General features: G+C 35.7%; 2 protein-coding genes across 7 annotated transcripts; both read left to right on the top strand.

Moving 5' to 3' along the window:
* The first annotated feature begins 649 nt into the window (after positions 1-649).
* On the top strand, positions 650-6,605 carry LOC147556881 (uncharacterized). Of its 6 annotated transcripts, XR_015233634.1 has the most exons (9): positions 650-1,023; positions 1,123-1,162; positions 1,279-1,349; positions 2,066-2,160; positions 3,197-3,264; positions 3,414-3,524; positions 3,663-3,798; positions 5,234-5,380; positions 6,125-6,318. XR_015233634.1 is itself a non-coding variant. In XM_086657852.1 (8 exons), the coding sequence occupies exons 1-7, from the start codon at positions 813-815 to the stop codon at positions 3,793-3,795; spliced, it is 729 nt and encodes a 242-aa protein (XP_086513978.1). In that variant the 5' UTR covers positions 650-812; the 3' UTR covers positions 3,796-3,798; positions 5,277-6,605. The 6 variants fall into 6 exon arrangements, 5 of the variants coding, with proteins under 5 accessions (XP_086513978.1, XP_086513979.1, XP_086513977.1 ...); XM_086657852.1 differs by having other exon boundaries at positions 5,277-6,605; XM_086657853.1 differs by lacking the exons at positions 5,234-5,380; positions 6,125-6,318 and adding an exon at positions 4,715-4,939.
* Positions 6,606-15,162: 8,557 nt separating this feature from the next.
* Positions 15,163-17,470, top strand: LOC147556880 (growth-regulating factor 1-like). Its single transcript, XM_086657849.1, has 4 exons — positions 15,163-15,873; positions 15,964-16,402; positions 16,521-17,017; positions 17,112-17,470. The coding sequence occupies exons 1-3, from the start codon at positions 15,693-15,695 to the stop codon at positions 17,002-17,004; spliced, it is 1,104 nt and encodes a 367-aa protein (XP_086513975.1). The 5' UTR covers positions 15,163-15,692; the 3' UTR covers positions 17,005-17,017; positions 17,112-17,470.
* The last annotated feature ends 2,817 nt before the right edge of the window (positions 17,471-20,287 follow it).

Genomic DNA, 20,287 nt, shown 5'->3' with positions numbered 1-20,287 from the left:
CCAAAGCAGATGCTCTAGCTAAATGGGGTAGAAATAATTGTCAGAAAAAAGTATGGAATGTACTACCATCTTTTCTTTCCGATTTAAGTCAGTAGTCTTTGTAAGAATATAGTAGTGGTTTGCTTCTAATATATCTCATAAAAAAAAAATAGACAACGGAGAAACATATCATATATCTCAAACCAATAACACGGACCTGTAGGCTCGGGTTAAGCCGGTTAGTAGAGATCCGAATATTCGACATCCAATTCGTAGCCGCATTCGAACTTTTTAAAAATATCCTAGATTTCAGATATCGGATACGGGTATTCCTTATCGGATAAGGATACACCAACATCCGATCTAATAAATATTCGTATCTGATAAGTAATATAAAAAACTATTAATAATAATATATAAAATATATGATTGAGATTTATTATTTAAATCTAATAATTAAAAATTTAAACCAAATTTTCTTTTTGTTTTGACTATTCGATATCCGTTAATATTATCGGATTCGGATACTGGTATATAATATCCGTCGGATAATTATCGAATACCGGATATGAATATGCCTATATCCGATCCGATAAGCTTCCGGGCCTTTTTCGGGTTAAGGTCACATAGTGGACCCTTTTCACATAACCAGGTATTGCCAACCCAGGAAGGGGCAAAATAATTGGGCTGAAATATCTTAGAGAAATGGATAAGACTACAGAAAAAGAGGAGAAAACCTACGATGGGATTCTTCTCACTTTCTCTCTCCACCAAGCCTTCTATTAATTGTATTGTAGCAAACAATAACAAAAGCATGTCATGCTCTCTCGGCAATGGCGATTACTACTTCTATCAGTTCCCAAATATGCAACAGCAGGAGCACCATCATTTTCAATCCTAACCCTCGTTTGGCAGCACCAATTAGTACTAAACGTGCCCCTTGTCGAGTAAATTGCGCATCTTCCCCCATTATCAAGACTGAAAGCAGACGATCTGTCACCATCGCCATCCTCCTCTTCCACTGTCTCTCTTCCTCCCCTAAACGTACTCTCTCTCTCTCTCTCTCTCTCTCTCTCTCTCTCTCTCTTCTTTCTTTGGGGTTTTGAGATTATTAGCATTTGAATTTGACCCATTTCTCAACAGATGCAATTGCTGATGGATATCTTGATAAATATGTTAAGAGGTAAAAACCCATTTCCATTATTGTATGGAAATTATAGGAATATTGGGTGGTATTGCAACTGTTATACCTTAAAGTTCACATTTTTATTATCTTCCGATTCTTGGTAAATTGATCAGGAAAAAGCTTGATCCTTTAGAGGTATATGTACCTGCTGTTATCTTGACCCAATCACAATTTAGAGACTTGGGTAATTCATTTCTCTTTTGTTTCTCTAATTCATTACTTTGGAAATAATTGCTGTTTTTTTCTTACTATTTTGTACTTACAACACTATGAAACATTACTTTCCTATTGTGTGTGAATCTAATCTTATGTGTCTGTCAAATTCTGTGAGCTTTTAGTTTTTCCTATAGAGTTATGACATCTCCAAATGTGGCCGAAAGTCTTTATTAACTTTCCTTAGAGACTTAAGTTGGTGTCAGGACTCACCTCTACAAGCACAGATTTTGCATTATCTTTGATATAGACGTAGCGGAACTTCTCTTTACTAGTGTTACCCACATAACCCAAGGTTGAAATGTTGTGCGTGTCCCATTTTAAAATATGGTTATTCGTCTGACAAGGGAATATTAAGTCAAGTATGAGTTTGTGTCTCAATCACTGATCATTTCTTATTCTACTCCACTGATTTGGCACTCTTAAACTTCAGTATGCAACCAAATGTTTCTTTTTCTCTGTTTGAACAAACAATTATTCTTGCAAACTGTGGAGGTGTTTGTTTTAGTTTTTTTTTTCCTCTTGCCAGTTGATGATATCTCTCCTTTCTTCTTCTTGCAACTTCTAACTCAAGATACTAAAGTTGCATGATTCATGAGGATCTGTATTTCTAAATTTCACCCATACGCATTAGATTTGGATTTCGTACTTACATTTTCTATTTCTAAAAACTTTATTTCCCTGTAGCGAAAACTTTGGAAGCTGAGCAACCACAATATGCAACATGTAGATCTTTGTTGCGTTCTGGCCCAGCAGCATCACTCCGTGTAAATATACGAGCAGTAAGTTGAACTTTTCTAGACCAGTGAACCTGCTTATGTAATCTCATTCTTATGTGTGGAAATGGGGGAATGAGGAGTTATAAGTTTATGACATGGTTTCAGAGCACAAGATTCAATTGGTAAATCATACAATAAAATAATCACATTATTCTTCAAAGTTCAAACTTGTTAACCATTGAATTTGAAACTGGTCAAAACGCTAGATGTTATATTACATTATGATATGAGTGCTTCATTTAGGTTTTTTGGGTGATGAGTACTATGAACTATAAAGAGTATATCTACTCAGTGGCGTGTGGTGGGAGGTGCGAGCCGTGTGCTCGCAGTGGGACCCCACCACATAGGGGCCCTTTTAAATATAAAGTTGAATCGGTACTAGCTGTGATGTTTTTTGTAGGTTTGAGTGAACTACACTCATCTAATTGCTTAGTATTACATATCGTTGTGTTCCTCTCGTCGAGCTCCTAAGTTTAGAGCGAAGAATTTCTTAAATCTAACCACTAATGAATGAGATATTGATGTTCGAACTATCGAATTTAATACGGATAGATGATTAAGTTGAGTGGGAGCTAAAAATTTAAGTCTCATACTGTTATAAACTTAAAACCAAAGAAACCCCCTTGGTATATAAGTATGTGTAGGCTCTCTCTCTCTCTCTCTCTCTCTCTCTTTTTCTCTCTCTCCCTTTAATATTAGTGCAACTCAATAGACTTTGGCTTTGATATTGTCATATGAAGGGCCTGTTTAAAGTTGGCACCGGCCCCCCAACTCTAATCCATGTCACTGTATGTGCTGGTGCTTAAGATTCATCGAATGGTTCAGGAATTTCACTCGCTTATCAGAATTCTTAGCACACTTAAGCATCTACTAAGCTGGTGCATAGAAATCAATGAACTAACAAAGGCTTTAATTTTGTCAGTGATCTTAATTGTAGATTCTCATTGCACTAATATTCTTAAGCATGTGGTTGGCTTCATGGGATTTCTTATGTACCTGAGTTCCTCATAGTTTAACAAAATTACCTCTGAAATTGTAGGTAGCTCAGTATGCCTTTGATGATGGCAAGGGTAAAGATGCTTTCACAGATGTTGATCAATGCCTCAGGTAATAGTTGAAACACTGCTATTAATAAGATGATATTTTCTTATAATGATGGATGAAGTCATGAAACTGAGAGATGACTCATAGCTATTAGGCAAACCACTTGTAAGACTGAATCTCGTACCAGTTTCTAACATGTTTATGTTCTGTAGAGCTTTAGAGGATCTTGATTCTCTGTTTCTACGAGCTTCAAGGAATGATCAAGGAGCTTCACCTGAATCAATGAGAGCGAAGATCGGTGTCGCTTTAATTTCTTTGGATAGGTAAACTGGTGAAAATTGGTAATCTACTAGTAGTTCTGGTTTGGTTATCAAATTGAATTTCTCAAGTTTCTCTACTAAGATCATAATTTAAGTAGACATGAAATTAACTAAAGGTTCTAATGGAAATTAATCCTGCAGGCTCCTCCAGACTGTTCCATCTCCTGTGCTAGATAAAGGGAAGGCAATTGCAGATGCTTATATGATCTCGGACGAAGATTCCGAACCTAAGAACTTGGATCCAGAAATGAAACAGTTGGAATCACTTCTGTGAACGGTATGTTATGCATTTTAATTTAACTATCCCCATTTGTCGAAATCGAACTATTGATATTATTAAGTTGGTAATTCCTTGCTCATTTAAGTTTTATATGTAATCGACTAAAGGTAGATACAGAAAACCTTTATTTTATGCACAGATATTTGTTCTCTCATTTACTGAAGTCACATGAGCCTACTGCGAAAGCTAATACCTACTCCACCCGCAGATGGCCCATAAATGGATAAGTAACTATTCGGGTCTCATCGATGACAAATAAATCGCCAAAATATATTTTGCTTTTCTTCCTAAAATGATTGTTATCGGGTAAGTTTCTATTATTTTGAAGTGGAAAGTGAACCATTTCCAAACTGTCACAATGATGTCTTTACGCGGCAGAAAACTCGGAAAAGCTTTAGATCTATGTCCAAAATATAGAAAAATTGAAAACTCACAAAAAGAGTAAGGAAACTACTGAATTTTTATTGATAAAACTGAATGAATTAACAACTACTGGATCCCTTTGTATAGCATTGTTCCCAAAACTTATTCACATTCGAACTAACAACTTCTAACAAAATAAGATGCAAATCTCAGGAAAATAGAAATCCATGTAAAGAATACTTCATAAGGGGAAGCACACTAAAAATGGTTGAAAACCTACTAAAAGTTCGTTTTGAATGCCTAAGCGATGAAATTTAACCCCTACGGTGGGCCGATTGTGGCGTTAGTAACAAGGAATGTCGGAACGTTATTTTGCATCGACGTTCATAATTTCGTCCATTCCGACACCCGTAGTTTCGGTTTTTGCAGTTTCAGTCGTTTGTCTTTATTTTTTGCCACATCGATTTCTTCCATGAATTTTTCGATCAATTCCTCTACAACATGTCTGTAGATCGAGTTGTCTGACTAATTCACCTATTGATGGGAACAGCGACCACACGGACAGGAAAGATCACTTCCCTCAAAGGCGATAGACTTTGCCAACTCATCTGACATTTGTTTACATGTAAATAAATATAAGATAGTGATGTAAAAGATACAACATTCATATAAATAGTCTTAATAAGTTATTGGAATTTGAACTAAACTAAATTAGAGTTAACTACAGTTGGTTGAATATAATGGTAGGGAGATCAAATGAAGAATTTTTACATTTTTATATGCACTAAAACTAGAATATTAAGTCATATTGTTATTATATAGTAGTTACTTGTGTTATATTATTTGGAAACTCAAAAGTCCTTTGCATTTAGTTAGAATTAGTCTAGAATATCTTGGACATCTATAATATTGACCTATAAAGGAGAAGTGGGTGCCTCGACCAATGAGCACCCACCACATCTCCGGCCAAGGAAGAAAATTGGGGACGAAGATCCTGATTGATTTGAGTTCGTTAGTTTTAAATTTGTGTTTGTTCTACATATCTTTTTGTAATCTAATATGTTTTCAGGCACAGAGAAAACCCCGTTAGCTTAACGTAAATGTGTTCTCAGCTATCCAGGCAACCCATGATAAAGCTTTGCTAGTCTGACGATGGAAACTGGGCCATAACTAGGGCACAATAAAGTCCCTGCTAGTTTGACGCTGAAACAGTCAGGTAAACTAAACCGACATAAAGGCCTGGCCTACTAGTCTGACGATGCAGCCGTCAGGGCATAACCAGGCCACAATAAAGTCGTGCTAGCCTGCCAATAGAATAGTCAGGTCATAACCGAGCCACGATAAAACCCTGCCAGTCTGATGGTAAAACAAACAGGTCATGTGGAGGCCACAAGAAAACCCTGCTAGTCTAATTATGGAACAATAGGGCCATAATTAACCAGACCATGATTAAGCCCTACTAGTCGGACGATGGAATAGTCTGACCATAACCAGACAACTATAAAACCCTGTCAGTCTGATGATGGAACAAACAAGCCATAACCAGGCCACGATAAAGCCCTGTAAGTCCAACAATGGAACAGTAGCCATAACCAGGCCATGAAAAACTTTGCTAGTCTGACGATTGAACAATTAGACCACCATGCCACGAACAAGTCCGGCTAGTCTAATGATGGAACTATCAAACTATAATCAGGCAACAAAAAAGTTTTGCTAGTCTAACGATGGAAAAAACAAACCATAACCAGGCCACGATAATGGCCTGCAGTTTGATGATGGAACATTTAGGCCATAACAAGACCACGATAAAGCTTTGCTCTGCCAGGCACGAATAAAGCCAACAGCTGTTCAACCAGACACCAAAAGCCTGTGAAAAAGACCCAACCCAATGAACTTAATGGCAATGAACTTCGAAAAACCCTGCCTTGCTGGCATGAGCAATATATTGTCTTATTTACAGGTGTATCAGCGGACCTCTGCGAGAGGAGCGCTGTTCAAGATCCTATGAAACGACTTACTGGTTTAATCTTCACTAACTTTTAACGCCTTTCGTTTGAGAACTAGGTTATGTAAGTCAATCAAAGGGCCGAGTTAGGGAACATTGATAAGAGACTGAACACAGCTTTTAATTCAAAGGTTCAATGGCGTCTTAAAGTTCGTCCTGAAAAATCAGAACTTCAAGGTCGGGGATTAGAAGTCAGACATGAATGCCCAGCTTAGAACTCAAAGGGTTAGATCAGAGCTTCCGGATTATAAGTTATAATTGAGCATAACTTTGTTTATAAAGCTCTGTCCTTGGTCAGAGCAAAAGTCTCTTTTCAAAGGTTCTAGTTGTTAGAATAGAATTCTTTGGCTCAAATAAACAGGGCAGAGCTATTAGTTAATGGTTTGAAAGCCATGGTAGACCGAAAGTGCATTAAAACGTAAAAACGACAGTAAAATAGAGAACGAATAAAAGTAAAGAACAACAACATATTTCCTCGGTTTATCACTAAGATTCTATTATAGAAGAAATTACACCCAGAAGAGTATTGCCAACAATAAAGCAGTGTTCTATTACAGAAAGAATTACAGAGTACAGAGAAGAGAAGGAGAAATAAATAACGAAGTGAAAGACCCCCTCATGCAAGAAGGAAACCAATAACTCCAGAAGGATCGAACGGAGTTGTCATCAGGCTTGATCAAAACATTGGTGTAGGATTCATCTTCCAAAACCTATTAGAGAAAAAAGGGAAAAAAAAGCAAAAAAAGTAAAAAAGAAAAGATGAAGGTGACACAGAGGCAGGACCTAATACTAAGTAAGCTCTTCCACCGACGTTGGAACAAATGAAATCACCAACAAAAACGACGTCAGTGAAGGGCTTTTCTAGGTTAACATAGGTTCCTCTTGTGGTTCTCAACTCAACGTAGGTTCCTTTAGTAGTCCCCAAGATGCTACAATTACTACGCCATGGACGGAGGTAAAAGTCCATCCAAACTATGAGGGTGAAGACCAGTAAAAACAGAAAATTTGGGAGTTATCGCCATGATCCAAAGGAAATAGCTAACCATTGTATTTATTGGACAACTACGAATAACACCGGCCTAAGCTTAGCGAGGTACATGTTGCATAAGGAAAGTGCCTCATTCAGGCACGCATATTAAGTACAAGATTGGAGCATATTTTTGACTAATAAATGCAGAATTTGATCCGTCGGAATGCAGATAGACGCATAAGAGATCTACAGGAAATCTATACGAGAATAATCAGGCAGAACAAATACTACGAAGCTGGTTCACCAAAAAGAGGTATGCTCCGAGAGAGTGAGGAAATCAGGCAGAACAAATACTACGAAGCTGGTTCACCAAAAAGAGGTATGCTCCGAGAGAGTGAGGAAACGTTTGGGCCTCTTAACTAAACCGACCTTAAAGCAATAGCTTCACAAAGAAATCAAAAAAATGCTTTGCTGTGAATTCGAATCAGAGACAAACCCCTTGCTCTACCCAAATATGACACTTTTTTTCGTAAAAAATATTACCCTGATCATTTTAAAATTGATTTCGAAAACGTTTGGTTCACAAAGTAAATTTAAAGTGCGCTGAAAATCTGATAACTGGTAACTTAGTTAGCTAAATATGGTAATAACTTTAAGACTACTAAACCTCGCAAACGTGTAGAGACCGAATTAAATCAGCGAAAAACTATGTCAAAATAAATAAATCTGATAAATCACTTACATATAGACAATAGAGAGCTGGGAGGGGGGGCTAAAAGCAGCTAATGGTATTCATTGATTTTTCTTTTTTTGTGGCAAAATAAAGTTGAGCCTAAGAAATAGTACTTATTTTAAAAAGAAAATGGTTGCCAATCTAACATAGTTGGTATTATTGAACAAAAAAAAAACATAGTTGGTATTAGAAGTGGATTCATTGGTTCAGAACAAAAAGAGATGAAATAGGTTTGTGATCTTAATGGGAAGGAGATGGTGGTGGGTGGGTGGGAAGAGAAAAGGAAAAGAAAACAGAAGAGGATAATGGCATGTGTGTGTTGACAGAAGGTGAACAGTGGAAAGGAGTAAGTTTCTCTAACAACATAACCTGCCATAAATCTGTCAAAAGGTGAGGCACATTATAGAGATCCAAAAATAGAAGGATATTGAACTGTTAAAAGTAACCCTCCTTCCACCACTAATAATAAATTATAATTATTAGACCACCCTTTATGGCTTCTATATTAGTTAGAAGCCCCTTTGAACCCAATCCAACAACTATTGAATAATTTTTGTTACTAAACTTTTTCATGCTCTCATTCTTTAAAGTTATTCATCTTGGGGAAACATTGCTTATGAAATTTGGTGGTAGTGGTAGATGAAAATTTTTGTGGACGTTATAAAGTCTATGAATGTTTGGAGCATTTAATTAAAATATTTGAGGCATTCAAATCTAGACATTTGAGAGACTATAAATATACGAGACACTCAATTAAAAAAAGTCCATGGACTTTAATAAATTTAAACTTTCATAGACATATGTTTGGACTTCTAGTGTAGATTTAGAGAAGAAAATATCTCCCAAAAATTAAGACTATTGAAATCATATGTTCATTAAAAGTGGTAACAGCAATTACAATTGATAATGATAACGGTAATAGCAATATTAATAGGATCAACTTTCACATAAACTACTTTCACAGAAAGTAAACAAAACGGTTTTAGATCTTGTATTTCCTCCGGCGAATGGTCAATCCTTCGCCGGAATTTCTTTTTTCCTTGTATTGCTTTCGGGTCTAGGTTCGAATATCATCTATTTTTGCTGTAATTGTAATGGCTGGATGGAAAATTAATTTGGTGGCCAATACGTGGACAACTGTTTTTCTTATATGGACAACCAAAATAATTAGTAATTTTTTTATATGGACACCAGTATCTAAGGGGACAACTCTCTATTATTTTCACTCAAGTCCTCTTGGAATTAGATGTATTATTTTAACACCTCCCTCTTTTCTCATAAATCCTAAATAAGTTTGGTCTTCTTCTACTACTTCATCTTCATCGTCAACCCAAAATCCAGAGAGAGAATTTTTTTTGGAGAAGATTATGACATCAAACAAAGGGAAGAGAATTGTTGAAGGATATTCCTAACCAGAATGTAAGTTTGGTCTTCTTCTACTACTTCATCTTCATCATCAACCCAAAATTCTAGAGAGAGAATTTTTTTGGAGAAGATTATGACATCAAACAAAGAGTAGGGAATTGTTGAAGGATATTCCTAACCAGAAAGATCAGATTTAAAAACCCTAAAACCCGCTAAACTTTTAAAACCTAGAAATCAAAAATTTCAAACCCTAGATTTTTTTCAAACAAGTAGAGTTGCTCGTGCTTCGCGGGAAATCGACAAAACACGAGAAATCTTAATTTCTGAGTTTTTGTAAAAAAAAAAAAATCTGACTTGCCAATTTCGTAGATTTCCTACGAAAATTTGGCAAGACAGAAGGAAACTTGCCACGAAAATTTAGCATATTTTCGTAGATTTCCCACGAAATTCTGGGAATTTCTTCTTCACTTCGATTTTTCGCCTTGAAATCGTTTTGTATTCTTTCAAACTACCCAAACGAAAATACAAAATAAAATTAAAAAAGTTAGAGTTTTACCTCATCAATATAGGGTTTGATTAAAACCCATCTAGGGTTTGATTAAAAAACAAAAGGAAGCAGTAGAAACTATAGTTCACTAAAAAACAAAGAGAAGTGGTAGAAACTATAGTTTACTAAAAAATTAGGGAAGTGGAGATTGATGAGGTTTATCTTCTTCGTTCATCTAGGGTTTGATAAAAAACAATAGGAAGCGGTAGAAACTATACTTTTAGCAGCAGTACAAGAATAAGACTAAGAAGAAGGAAGAAGAAGACAACTTAGGTTTTCAATTTTGACCTATTATTTTGTTAATGGTCTACAACTTAGTAACTGTTAGTATTTAAGACTTTATGGAGTTGTCCCCTTATTAAATCAAAGTCAACTAAGTCAAGCATAATTGACTGGCACCGGGCTCGAAAATAGTTGTTCGTATAAAAAAAAAACAGTTGTCCACATATTGGACACCATTAATTTTTTTTTCTCCCTGTCTCTCTCTCTTTGTATGCGAAGTTCAGATTCTCAAGGCAAAAGAGGACTTTTAATCTAGGTGTTTCTAGAATTGTGGGTATTCGATTCAGAATCAGTAAGTTGAAGAAGAAGAAGATGATAAAACTTTATTAAATCAACACCGAAATTACCAAACTAGTTTTCCCGATAGATATGTCGGTGGTAACATATACAACAACAGCAAAAAAGGCTTCAACTTACTCGAGAATCAGAGCACAAGTCCTGATTACATATATTTATGTACAATAAAATTCACGACCTTTAGAGTCTCCTTCGTGATCTTTAGGATCCTTAATTTGTGACCTTGTGGACCTCTTTATTTTATTTTTGCAATCTTGTACTCATTTTCCTTCATGTTGTCTTTGTTTTTGTGAATTTCATGTTATTATTTACTTTAGTAAATCTATGTTGTACTCATAGGAGTCAAAACTATCAAAACCATGTAATTTGTTGGTTTGTAATCCTTCTATGAATAAAATTCTAATTTATCTCAAAAAATAATATTAATAGGAAAAAAAATCAAAATTAAATAATGAAAAAACAATACAGTGACAGTCATACTCACACACTGACACTAGTATAATTAAAAGTGATAATATGGGTAATGACATAACAACAATTAACTATAATTATGTCAAGTAATAAATATAGTAATAGTATGTAGTTTTGTATTTTGTCACTCGTCCCAAACTTGACTCGACCTTCATACGGGTCATGCACATGACCTGGGATAGTTTGGTTAGACTAAGTTTTCAACCTGTCGGCCCATTTAAACTAGGTCCCTTCTAAACAAAAAAAAGTATATGAACTTGTGGTTGGGAAATTAAAGATTCTCAAAAAAAATTCCAGCTTGGTGAATTTACCACCTATTCAACAAAAACTAAGATCAAGAAAGACCATAACCATTTATTCAAAGTAGCAACCAAACACCAAAGAAAAATTCCTTAACAAAAAAAAAAATAAAAACCAAACAAAATTTCATTGTAATCCTTCTACTATTTTCTCTCCATTCTCAAGCAAAACCATAAATTCTTTTCTCCTAGCTATAATCGGAAAAATCATACTAAAGTTGTCGGAAATGATGAATAGTGATTAAACTCATAGAATTGCAAAAAAAAGAAGAGGATCGAACTACAAATCAAAAAATTGTATATTTTGAGAACACAGAGGTAAGAATTCAATTAAAAAGTTCAGAAAAACATCATCATTCAAATAGCAAACCTAACAAAGTAGAGAGAATATTGAAAAAAATTATGGGGTGAGAGTGGGCTATCTCCCCAAGCGGCAAAAATCAATCTCTCTCCTCTCTCTCCATAACCGCTTTTCCTAAGTAAACCTTCAAAGGAACTTCATTGCTTCTCCGGTGAAGGGTCCTCCCTTCGCCGAATTCCTTTACTTCGTTTCTAAATAAAGGTTATTTTATTTGTTGGTCTCTAGGGCTTGTTTTTGTTGATCTTAGGATTTTTTTTGTTATTTTCGTATTTCTACAGGATCGAGTGTTTGATCACGGAAAACCATTGGAAGTTCTTCACCAACTTACAACTCTCTCCACCGATGAACCGAAACCAATCACAGCCCAAAGTTTATCCTAAAAGTTCAATCCGTAAACTATAGAGGTTGTGATTTCTTGGGACACATCTTAACACTTTGTAGAAGAAGAATCAAGTTGCTGCAATTATTGGAAGTAACCACCGACAATGATATACAAGAATTCATGATGGGCAAGGTACAACCAAAATAAAAGGAGTTCAATGTTATCCCATTCAGGGGGGCGGGGGCTCGATTTGCAACCCAGATTCCGGCTGAAGAAGAAGAGACATAGAACAGAGAACTGCACACCGACGGTCGACGGCGAGAAGAGGTGGAAGAAGCAGCGGTTATAGAACGACCCACATATGGACGTGGAGACTGCACCAGAAAAAAACAGTCCACTAGTTAGATCAGACAGCTCTAGAGGCACTCCAAGTGAGCATAACTTAACATGTGTGGCTGTTATTGGTTGTGTCTTTTGTTTTTCAGTTTCATGATGTAATTCTCATTGCCTTTTGGCCTATAAATGGAGTTTGATTCAAAAAATTTAAAAAGTTTAAAATAAACTAAAATAAAAATAAGGAAGGGAAATCTATTGAGGAAGATTTATTTGACCGATTAGACCAGAATTAAATGGTAAATGTCTCACAAATTGTTTAGATAAAAATAAAGAAAATATGGGTTTTTTTTTAATGAGATAAAGAAAGTAAAAGAAAAAAGAAAATATGTTTTTTTTGTTGAAAGGAAAGAAAATATGAGTTTTTTTTTTTTTTTTGTTTTTTTGTTGAATTTTTTTTTTTTTTTTTTTGTTGAACTTGGAAAGAAAATATGAGTTAGTGCTGGATTTTGGGTTATTAACAATAGAGTTAATTCCTATTTGGCCCCCTATTTTGTGACCAGTTTCCTTTAAGGCCCCCTGTTGTCTGTGAAATCAAATTTGGCCCCCTATTTTCATCTAAATGCCATAACTACCCCTCCCATTAATATATTTTCAAAATAAACTTAATTAGTAAATATCTCTCTCCACCTCACTTCCACCTCACATCCCTCTCAACCACACATGTCTCTCCACCTCATTCTTCTTCGAACGACCCACATATGGACGTGGAGACTGCACCAGAAAAAAACAGTCCACTAGTTAGATCAGACAGCTCTAGAGGCACTCCAAGTGAGCATAACTTAACATGTGTGGCTGTTATTGGTTGTGTCTTTTGTTTTTCAGTTTCATGATGTAATTCTCATTGCCTTTTGGCCTATAAATGGAGTTTGATTCAAAAAATTTAAAAAGTTTAAAATAAACTAAAATAAAAATAAGGAAGGGAAATCTATTGAGGAAGATTTATTTGACCGATTAGACCAGAATTAAATGGTAAATGTCTCACAAATTGTTTAGATAAAAATAAAGAAAATATGGGTTTTTTTTAATGAGATAAAGAAAGTAAAAGAAAAAAGAAAATATGTTTTTTTTGTTGAAAGGAAAGAAAATATGAGTTTTTTTTTTTTTTTTTTTTTTTTGTTGAATTTTTTTTTTTTTTTTTTTTTGTTGAACTTGGAAAGAAAATATGAGTTAGTGCTGGATTTTGGGTTATTAACAATAGAGTTAATTCCTATTTGGCCCCCTATTTTGTGACCAGTTTCCTTTAAGGCCCCCTGTTGTCTGTGAAATCAAATTTGGCCCCTATTTTCATCTAAATGCCATAACTACCCCTCCCATTAATATATTTTCAAAATAAACTTAATTAGTAAATATCTCTCTCCACCTCACTTCCCTCTCCACCACACATGTCTCTCCACCTCACCTCTTTCTTCTCCGACGAAGGTTGCTGGCCGGAAAATTTTCCGGCCGGCGACCTTCAACATAAAAAAAATCTCTCTCCTTTCTTCTCTCCCTGTCTCTCTCTCTCTCCTTTCTTCTCTCCTTTAATAAAGGTTTACTCTGTTTCTTCATCTTCTAATTTACCATCTTCATCTTTTCTGATCTTAAATCAATCAACCCAGAGTCTCAAGATTGAACCCCTAATTCATCAAATGGGTAGTTTATTCTCCTGCAATTAATCGAAATACATGATTAGACAATAATAAATCAAGAACTGAATGTAATAAAAGAAGTAATCTTTCATAGTTAGTACCTGATTGGTAGAGATGAATTATGGGGATTGATTCAGAATCAATTATTAACCACTTGAATTCTTGGACCTTGAGAGATGTCTGGGGAGGGAGAAATAATGCCATTGAGATGGGTGTCGTGGGTTCCAGACACTAAATTACCAGTTACAATTATTTCATTTCCGACGACATTTATATCAACAGTTAGAGTCACATTCTCATCATCTATATTTTTGGTGGTGATACTGATTTTTCTGGCGGTGGGAGCCCTGATAGTGGTGGTGGTGGGGGCATCTTTAATCGCGGAGGATGAATCATTATTTGTGGTGGGGTTATCGGTTTTGGTGTTGGTGGTCCGGTTAATTGTGGTGGAGGAACCGTTATTGGTGGTGGGGATACCATTTTCGTTGGTGGTGGTGGTGGAGACGTTCTCGGTTATTGTATTTGTGGAGGTTATACTAACGGTTTTCAGTTTTCACTTTATCTCTCTATCATGGGAGCCAAATGGGTAATGGGTGAATCATCATTAGTCTGGGTTTCCATCTTTTCTTCTTCTTCTTCTTGATTACTAACTGTTTTCAGTTTTCACTTTCTCTCTCTATGATTGAGAATGGGAAAGGTGATATCCAAGTTGACCTTATATAGAGAACTAAAAAAGAAGCGAGGAAGAAGGAAACCGAATTTAGGATTATTGATTGGGACATTTGGAATTTGTAACAAAACTTCCTCATATCAAGAATATAATTAAAACGGTTATAAGAAACATCTTGATATTTGTAACAAACTTCATCAAAATAAGAACTTAATTACGACTCCTCATGAAGCCAAATTTGTCACTTGAAACCAGGAGCTCCGCGAAGGGGCTCTTCACCTTCGTCGAAGAAGAATGAGGTGGAGAGACATGTGTGGTTGAGAGGGATGTGAGGTGGAAGTGAGGTGGAGAGAGATATTTACTAATTAAGTTTATTTTGAAAATATATTAATGGGAGGGGTAGTTGTGGCATTTACATGAAAATAGGGGGTCAAATTTGAATTTTCAGAAAACAGGGGGTCATAAAGGAAGCTGGTCACAAAGTAGGGGGCCAAATAGGAATTAACTCTTAGCAAAATCAGTCAAGGCAACGTTCTATACTATTCACTGAAAAACAGGGTTGGGTTAAAAATGACAAAGAGAAAACAGAAAAATAGAAGATGAAACTGTCCAATAAAGCTCTGACAATGTCAGAATGAGGGGTTCAGAAATCAGGTTTAGGTAAGTCTTCTGATAAGGGCTCTTTCTCTCTCTTTCTTTCTTTCTTTCTCTCTCAATAAGATGACACACAACACAGTGTCTTTTCCTTTTGAGTGTCGAAGTCCAACTCTTACATACTTATCTTTTCCTGTCATTCACAGAATCACCATCTTTTTGTTTAACCCCCCCACTCACACTCTCTTTCTAGGTATCTCTCTCTCTCTCTCTTGTTCTTTTATTTTATGGGTTTCTGTAAAGATGGCAGAAACAAGAACAGCAGAAGCAACAAATGCAGCAGCAGCATCATCAGAGCAGTGCTGAATCAGAAGTAAACAGAGTTACAGTCATAATAATAGCAGGTTCAGGAGAGGTTGCTTCAGTATATCATCAGACCCACTATCTTTATTCATCCCTCTCAAGATTCTCCAACCAATAACCTCCTCCCATACATACCCAAACCCCAAACCCCAAACCCACCTCTCTCTCTCTCTCCAAGAACACAAACTCTTCTTCTTCTTCTTCTTCTTCTTCTTGTTTGCTTAAATGATGAATTCAAGAAACATGCATCCTTTCACTACAACTCAATGGCAAGAGTTAGAGCAACAAGCCCTAATTTACAAACACATGGTTCAAGGACTACCCATCCCACCTGATCTACTCTTTCATCTAAGAGGAACATGGGAATCTTCACTTTCTTCAAAGCTTTTTCCTCATCATCAATCAAGTAAGTTTCTTCTCCATAGTTTGTTGTTCTTCTTATCTATTTGATTTTTATTTTTCCATAAAAATGAGTTTTGGGATCTTGTGATTGTAGTGGGGAGTTGGGGTTCCCCTTTTCAAATGGGGTTAGGGAGAAAAATAGACCCAGAACCAGGAAGATGCAGAAGAACAGATGGGAAAAAATGGAGATGCTCAAAGGAAGCATTTCCAGATTCTAAGTACTGTGAAAAACACATGCATAGAGGAAGAAATCGTTCAAGAAAGCCTGTGGAAATTATTACAACAACATCAACAAATCATTCTAACAAAATCCCTTCTTTTTCTCTCTCTTCATCAATCAATACTGAAACCAATCTTCTTCATCATCATCACTCTCCCCATCATCCTTATTATAACAGTTCTTCACAGGTTTACCCTCACTCTTCTTCCTCTTCTTCAAAACCTTCTGATTTTGGGTTTTCACCTCAAATCAACAAAACCCATTTTGTTTCAGATTCAGGATCTTACTACTCTCAAGTTGAAAATGATCATAGGTATGTAATCTTGACTATCTTCTTCCATTTCAAGAAACTGTTCAGTAAATTTAAAAACCCAGTTTTTTTTCCTTGTCTGATTCTTTTGTTTTCTCTGCCTTTTTCTGTGGAGAAACAGGTTTGTTCATGGACAGAAAGAGGGTTTGGATGAAAGATCTTTCTTTTCAGAAGCATCAGGAAGTTTAAGAAGTAGTACACCAGAATTATCTCTTGATAATTCATGGAAATTCACACCACTAAGAATGAGTTCTTCTTCTTCTTCCACTTTTACTCAACCAAAAGAGAGTAATTACAGAACTATTTCAGGCAATGTTTACTCTCAGTTTCAATCTATCTCTGAACAACAAACTAAACATCAACAAGAACAACAACAACAAAAACATTGCTTTGTTTTAGGTACTGATTTGAAATCTATAAAACCAGTAAAAGAGGAGAAAGAACAAGAACAACCACTTCTCCATTTCTTTGATGAATGGCCATTAAAGAAAAGAGAATCATGGATAAACTTAGAAGATGAAAGATTAAATAGAAATTCATATTCAACAACAACCCAACTCTCAATTTCTATCCCAGAGCCTTCTCTAGACTTTACAGTTTCTTAGTACACTTGAAATGGTAAATAAATTTCATCATCACTTTGGTGTCCTCTTTCTCATTTAACCTAACTTTTAAATGCATAGCTTTAATTCTTCTCATGTTCTTTGTGCAGATGGTTGATATCTGAATGTGGGTTTATTTGTGAACTAAAAGCCAAAGAAGTACTTGTGACTTGTGAGTGGTGGGGTTCAGATGAACACTACTTTTATTACTTCTTACATTTTTTATCAGTCTCTGAACATCCCACCAGTCCTTTATCTTTTCTTCCTGTGAGTGGGTTTAGTAATCAATCTGAAGTCTGGCCTTGTTTTCTCTCTCTGTCACAATCTAACTTCTGTTTTGCTTGGATTTTTTGAAGTTGGTTGAATGATGAGTAATTAGTAGCAAATATTTGGGGAAAGGCTTTTGCTTTTTGTTAAAAAGTGTTGTTTTGGTATCTCTATTTGGTTGTTAATGCTAATCTTCTCAAAATATTATTGTCTTGAAGGATATATGGGTATTTAAGAGTTCTTCCTAGAGTACTAGTAAGAGGCCATTACTGATACCAAAGGCAAGAATTATAAATATCACAATCTAGAAATTCCTATGTAATCTCACCCTCCTCCATTTCTTTGATTCTCTTCTGTCAAAACTCCTTGTAATTATTTTTTTTCAAAAATGATCTAAATTTTTAAAGATTGTAACCGGTTTAGAAAAGAGTTACAGCTGCTTAGAAAAAAACTTGTAAAAAGATTTTGAAAAGTAATAGATTTTTAATTAAATAAGACTCGAATTTTCGAGTTTTAATCCAACAAAATGAAACTAGATAAAATATAATTAGTCTTTTTTTGCTTCAATTTTTTTTTTTTTGAAATTAGGTCGTAAATGTTGGGTTTTTAACTACAAAATACAAATTTAAATTCGTTTAATCAAACAAAATATGAACATTGAGTTTTTGAGTAAATAAGATACTCCTATAATTTTTTCTTTGTCAACTTTAAAAAAACTTTAAATTGATCTTTAAAGCATCCCAACGGCCCTGGAGATCACCAGGGCATATTGCACCCAATGGCACGGGAGATCACCAAAGATCTCCCGTGCCATGTGGCTGGCTATGGTTCACCTTCATCAAATTCGTGATGTGGTGGGCCCCATAGTTTTTAATGTATTTTGAATTATTCTTTCACATTTAGTCCCTTTATTCATTTTAATGTTTGTATATGGTCCAATAAAATATTTTTGTTTGGTCCCCATAAAATAATAAAATGTCGTAATGATCTTAATTTGTACTTTAAATCTTATAATTTTAATTACTATTTTAATAAATTATTTGTCATCATATTTTATTTAAAAAAATGAGTATTAAAAATGAAATCTAATGTGATGAATAGTGTCTGGTGCGAGTTTTGGTGTTTGCTTTTGGATTCAAGAATACACCAAATAATTTGGTGAAGATTCCTTTTTGGTGGCTAATTTGGTGCTAACCATTGGGGATGCTCTTAGGTCTAATTTTATGTAGTATTCAGCTTACATAAAGTATAATAAACATTTATCCAAATTGTGTTACTCGAAAGTTATAACAAATTTAATAAATAAGTTCATAAATTATATAAAGGTTAATCTCGTTTTTGGCCCTTAATTTGCGACCAACTAGCCGATCTGACCCCATCAATGTCCGACGTTTCGATTAGGCTTTCATGGACTAAATAAATTTTTGAACTTTTTGGGGAAGTACTCTTGAAGGGCCAAAATTGAATTAATCCTCAAAAAATGTTTGAACATCAATATCTGCCTCATTTTTCTTTCTCTCCTCCACTTCATCCCTCTTCCTCTCCACCTTACCTGTCTTTTCTTGCAGAAGGTTGCCAATGACCTTCAACCCAAGAAAAGGTCGGCAACGACCTTTAATAAAAATTTAATTTTTTTTATTTCCTCTTAGGACCATTGCCATCGCTCCTCCTCCTCTTTCTTCCTCTCTTTCTTCTTTTTTCCCCTTTTTGTCTGAGAAAGAGAAAAAGCCCCTTGCCGGATTTCGTCTGGTAAAACTAGATAAAAAAAGTCTAGTAAACCAGATCACGAAAGTCCGTTGGAAGAGATTCTCCTATTTGTCGGGACATAAAATGAGAGAGAGGAGAGCTAGGAAGAGGAGACTGAGAAAGGAGGGAGAGAGGGAAGATAAATTTTTTTTGGAGGTCGTTGGAGAAGATTGTCGCCAGACAACATCCTGTTGTGCGACGAATAAAAAGATGTAGACAACAGGGAGTATTTGTTGATGTGGAAGAGGAAAAAATAGTTGAGATAGACAAAATAAATTTTATTTAATAAGAATTCCACTGATAATGTTAAATAATACAAAGAAAGAAAAGTTGAGCCTTGCAGCTGAAACAAACAGTCATGATTATGATGGCTACAACAACCCTAGTTCACCAATTGGGAGCCTAAGCACCCCCCAAGCAGAATGAACCTTATTGTAAACAAAAATGTTAAATGGGGGGGGGGGGGGGGGGGGGGGCACAGGCCAATTGGTGATGTAGCTGGCTCTAATTGATCAGACCGTGGAAGGGAGAAATGGTCTCACCAATTGGAGTTGACCACATGACCTTGGCTGTGAGTAGTGTAAATTTTTGGGGTTAGTATCTCTCTGTGGTAAATAAGATAAATTTTCTTTCAACAAAATAAAATAAAAACGGGTTATTTCCCAAATGGCCCCCAACTTTGTGACCAGATTCCTGCCTGACCCCCTACTTTAACAATAATTTCGTATGACCCCTTTTTTCCGTTATCCTTAATTTTCCGTTATCCTTAATTTTCCGTTACTCTCTCTCCTCCATCTCATTTTCTCTCTCTGCCAAGTCACCTATCACGCCACATCATCATCTTCTCCGACAGGGGTCGCCGACAGGCCAAATTTCCTGCCGACGACACTTCAAATATCAATATATATTTTTTTATATTTTCTCTCTCCTATCTCTCTCTAGCTGTTTTTTTTATTCCTCACCTCTCTCTCTCTCTCTGTTCGTTGAATAAACCTAGCTCCGGCGAAGGGAAACCCCTTCGCCGGGGTTTTTAGAGAGAGAGAGAGAGGTGAGGAATAAAAAAAACAATATTTCTTTCTAGAGAGAGAAAGAGAGAGGAGAGAGAAAATTAATAAATCATTTTTTACAATATTTGAAGGGTCCCGCCCGGAAATTTGGCCGGCCGGCGACCCCTACCGGAGAAGATGATGATGTGGCGTGATAGGTGACTTGACAGAGAGAGAAAATGAGATGGAGGAGAGAGAATAACGGAAAGTTAAAGATAACGGAAAAA

The sequence above is a fragment of the Eschscholzia californica genome, unplaced genomic scaffold, assembly GCF_041429995.1.
Source record: "Eschscholzia californica isolate CP2 unplaced genomic scaffold, dmEscCali1.0.p SCAF_2, whole genome shotgun sequence".
Classification (NCBI taxonomy): Eukaryota; Viridiplantae; Streptophyta; class Magnoliopsida; order Ranunculales; family Papaveraceae; genus Eschscholzia; species Eschscholzia californica.
Note: the sequence above shows the minus strand (reverse complement) of the source record. Positions and strands in the feature narration are given on the sequence as shown.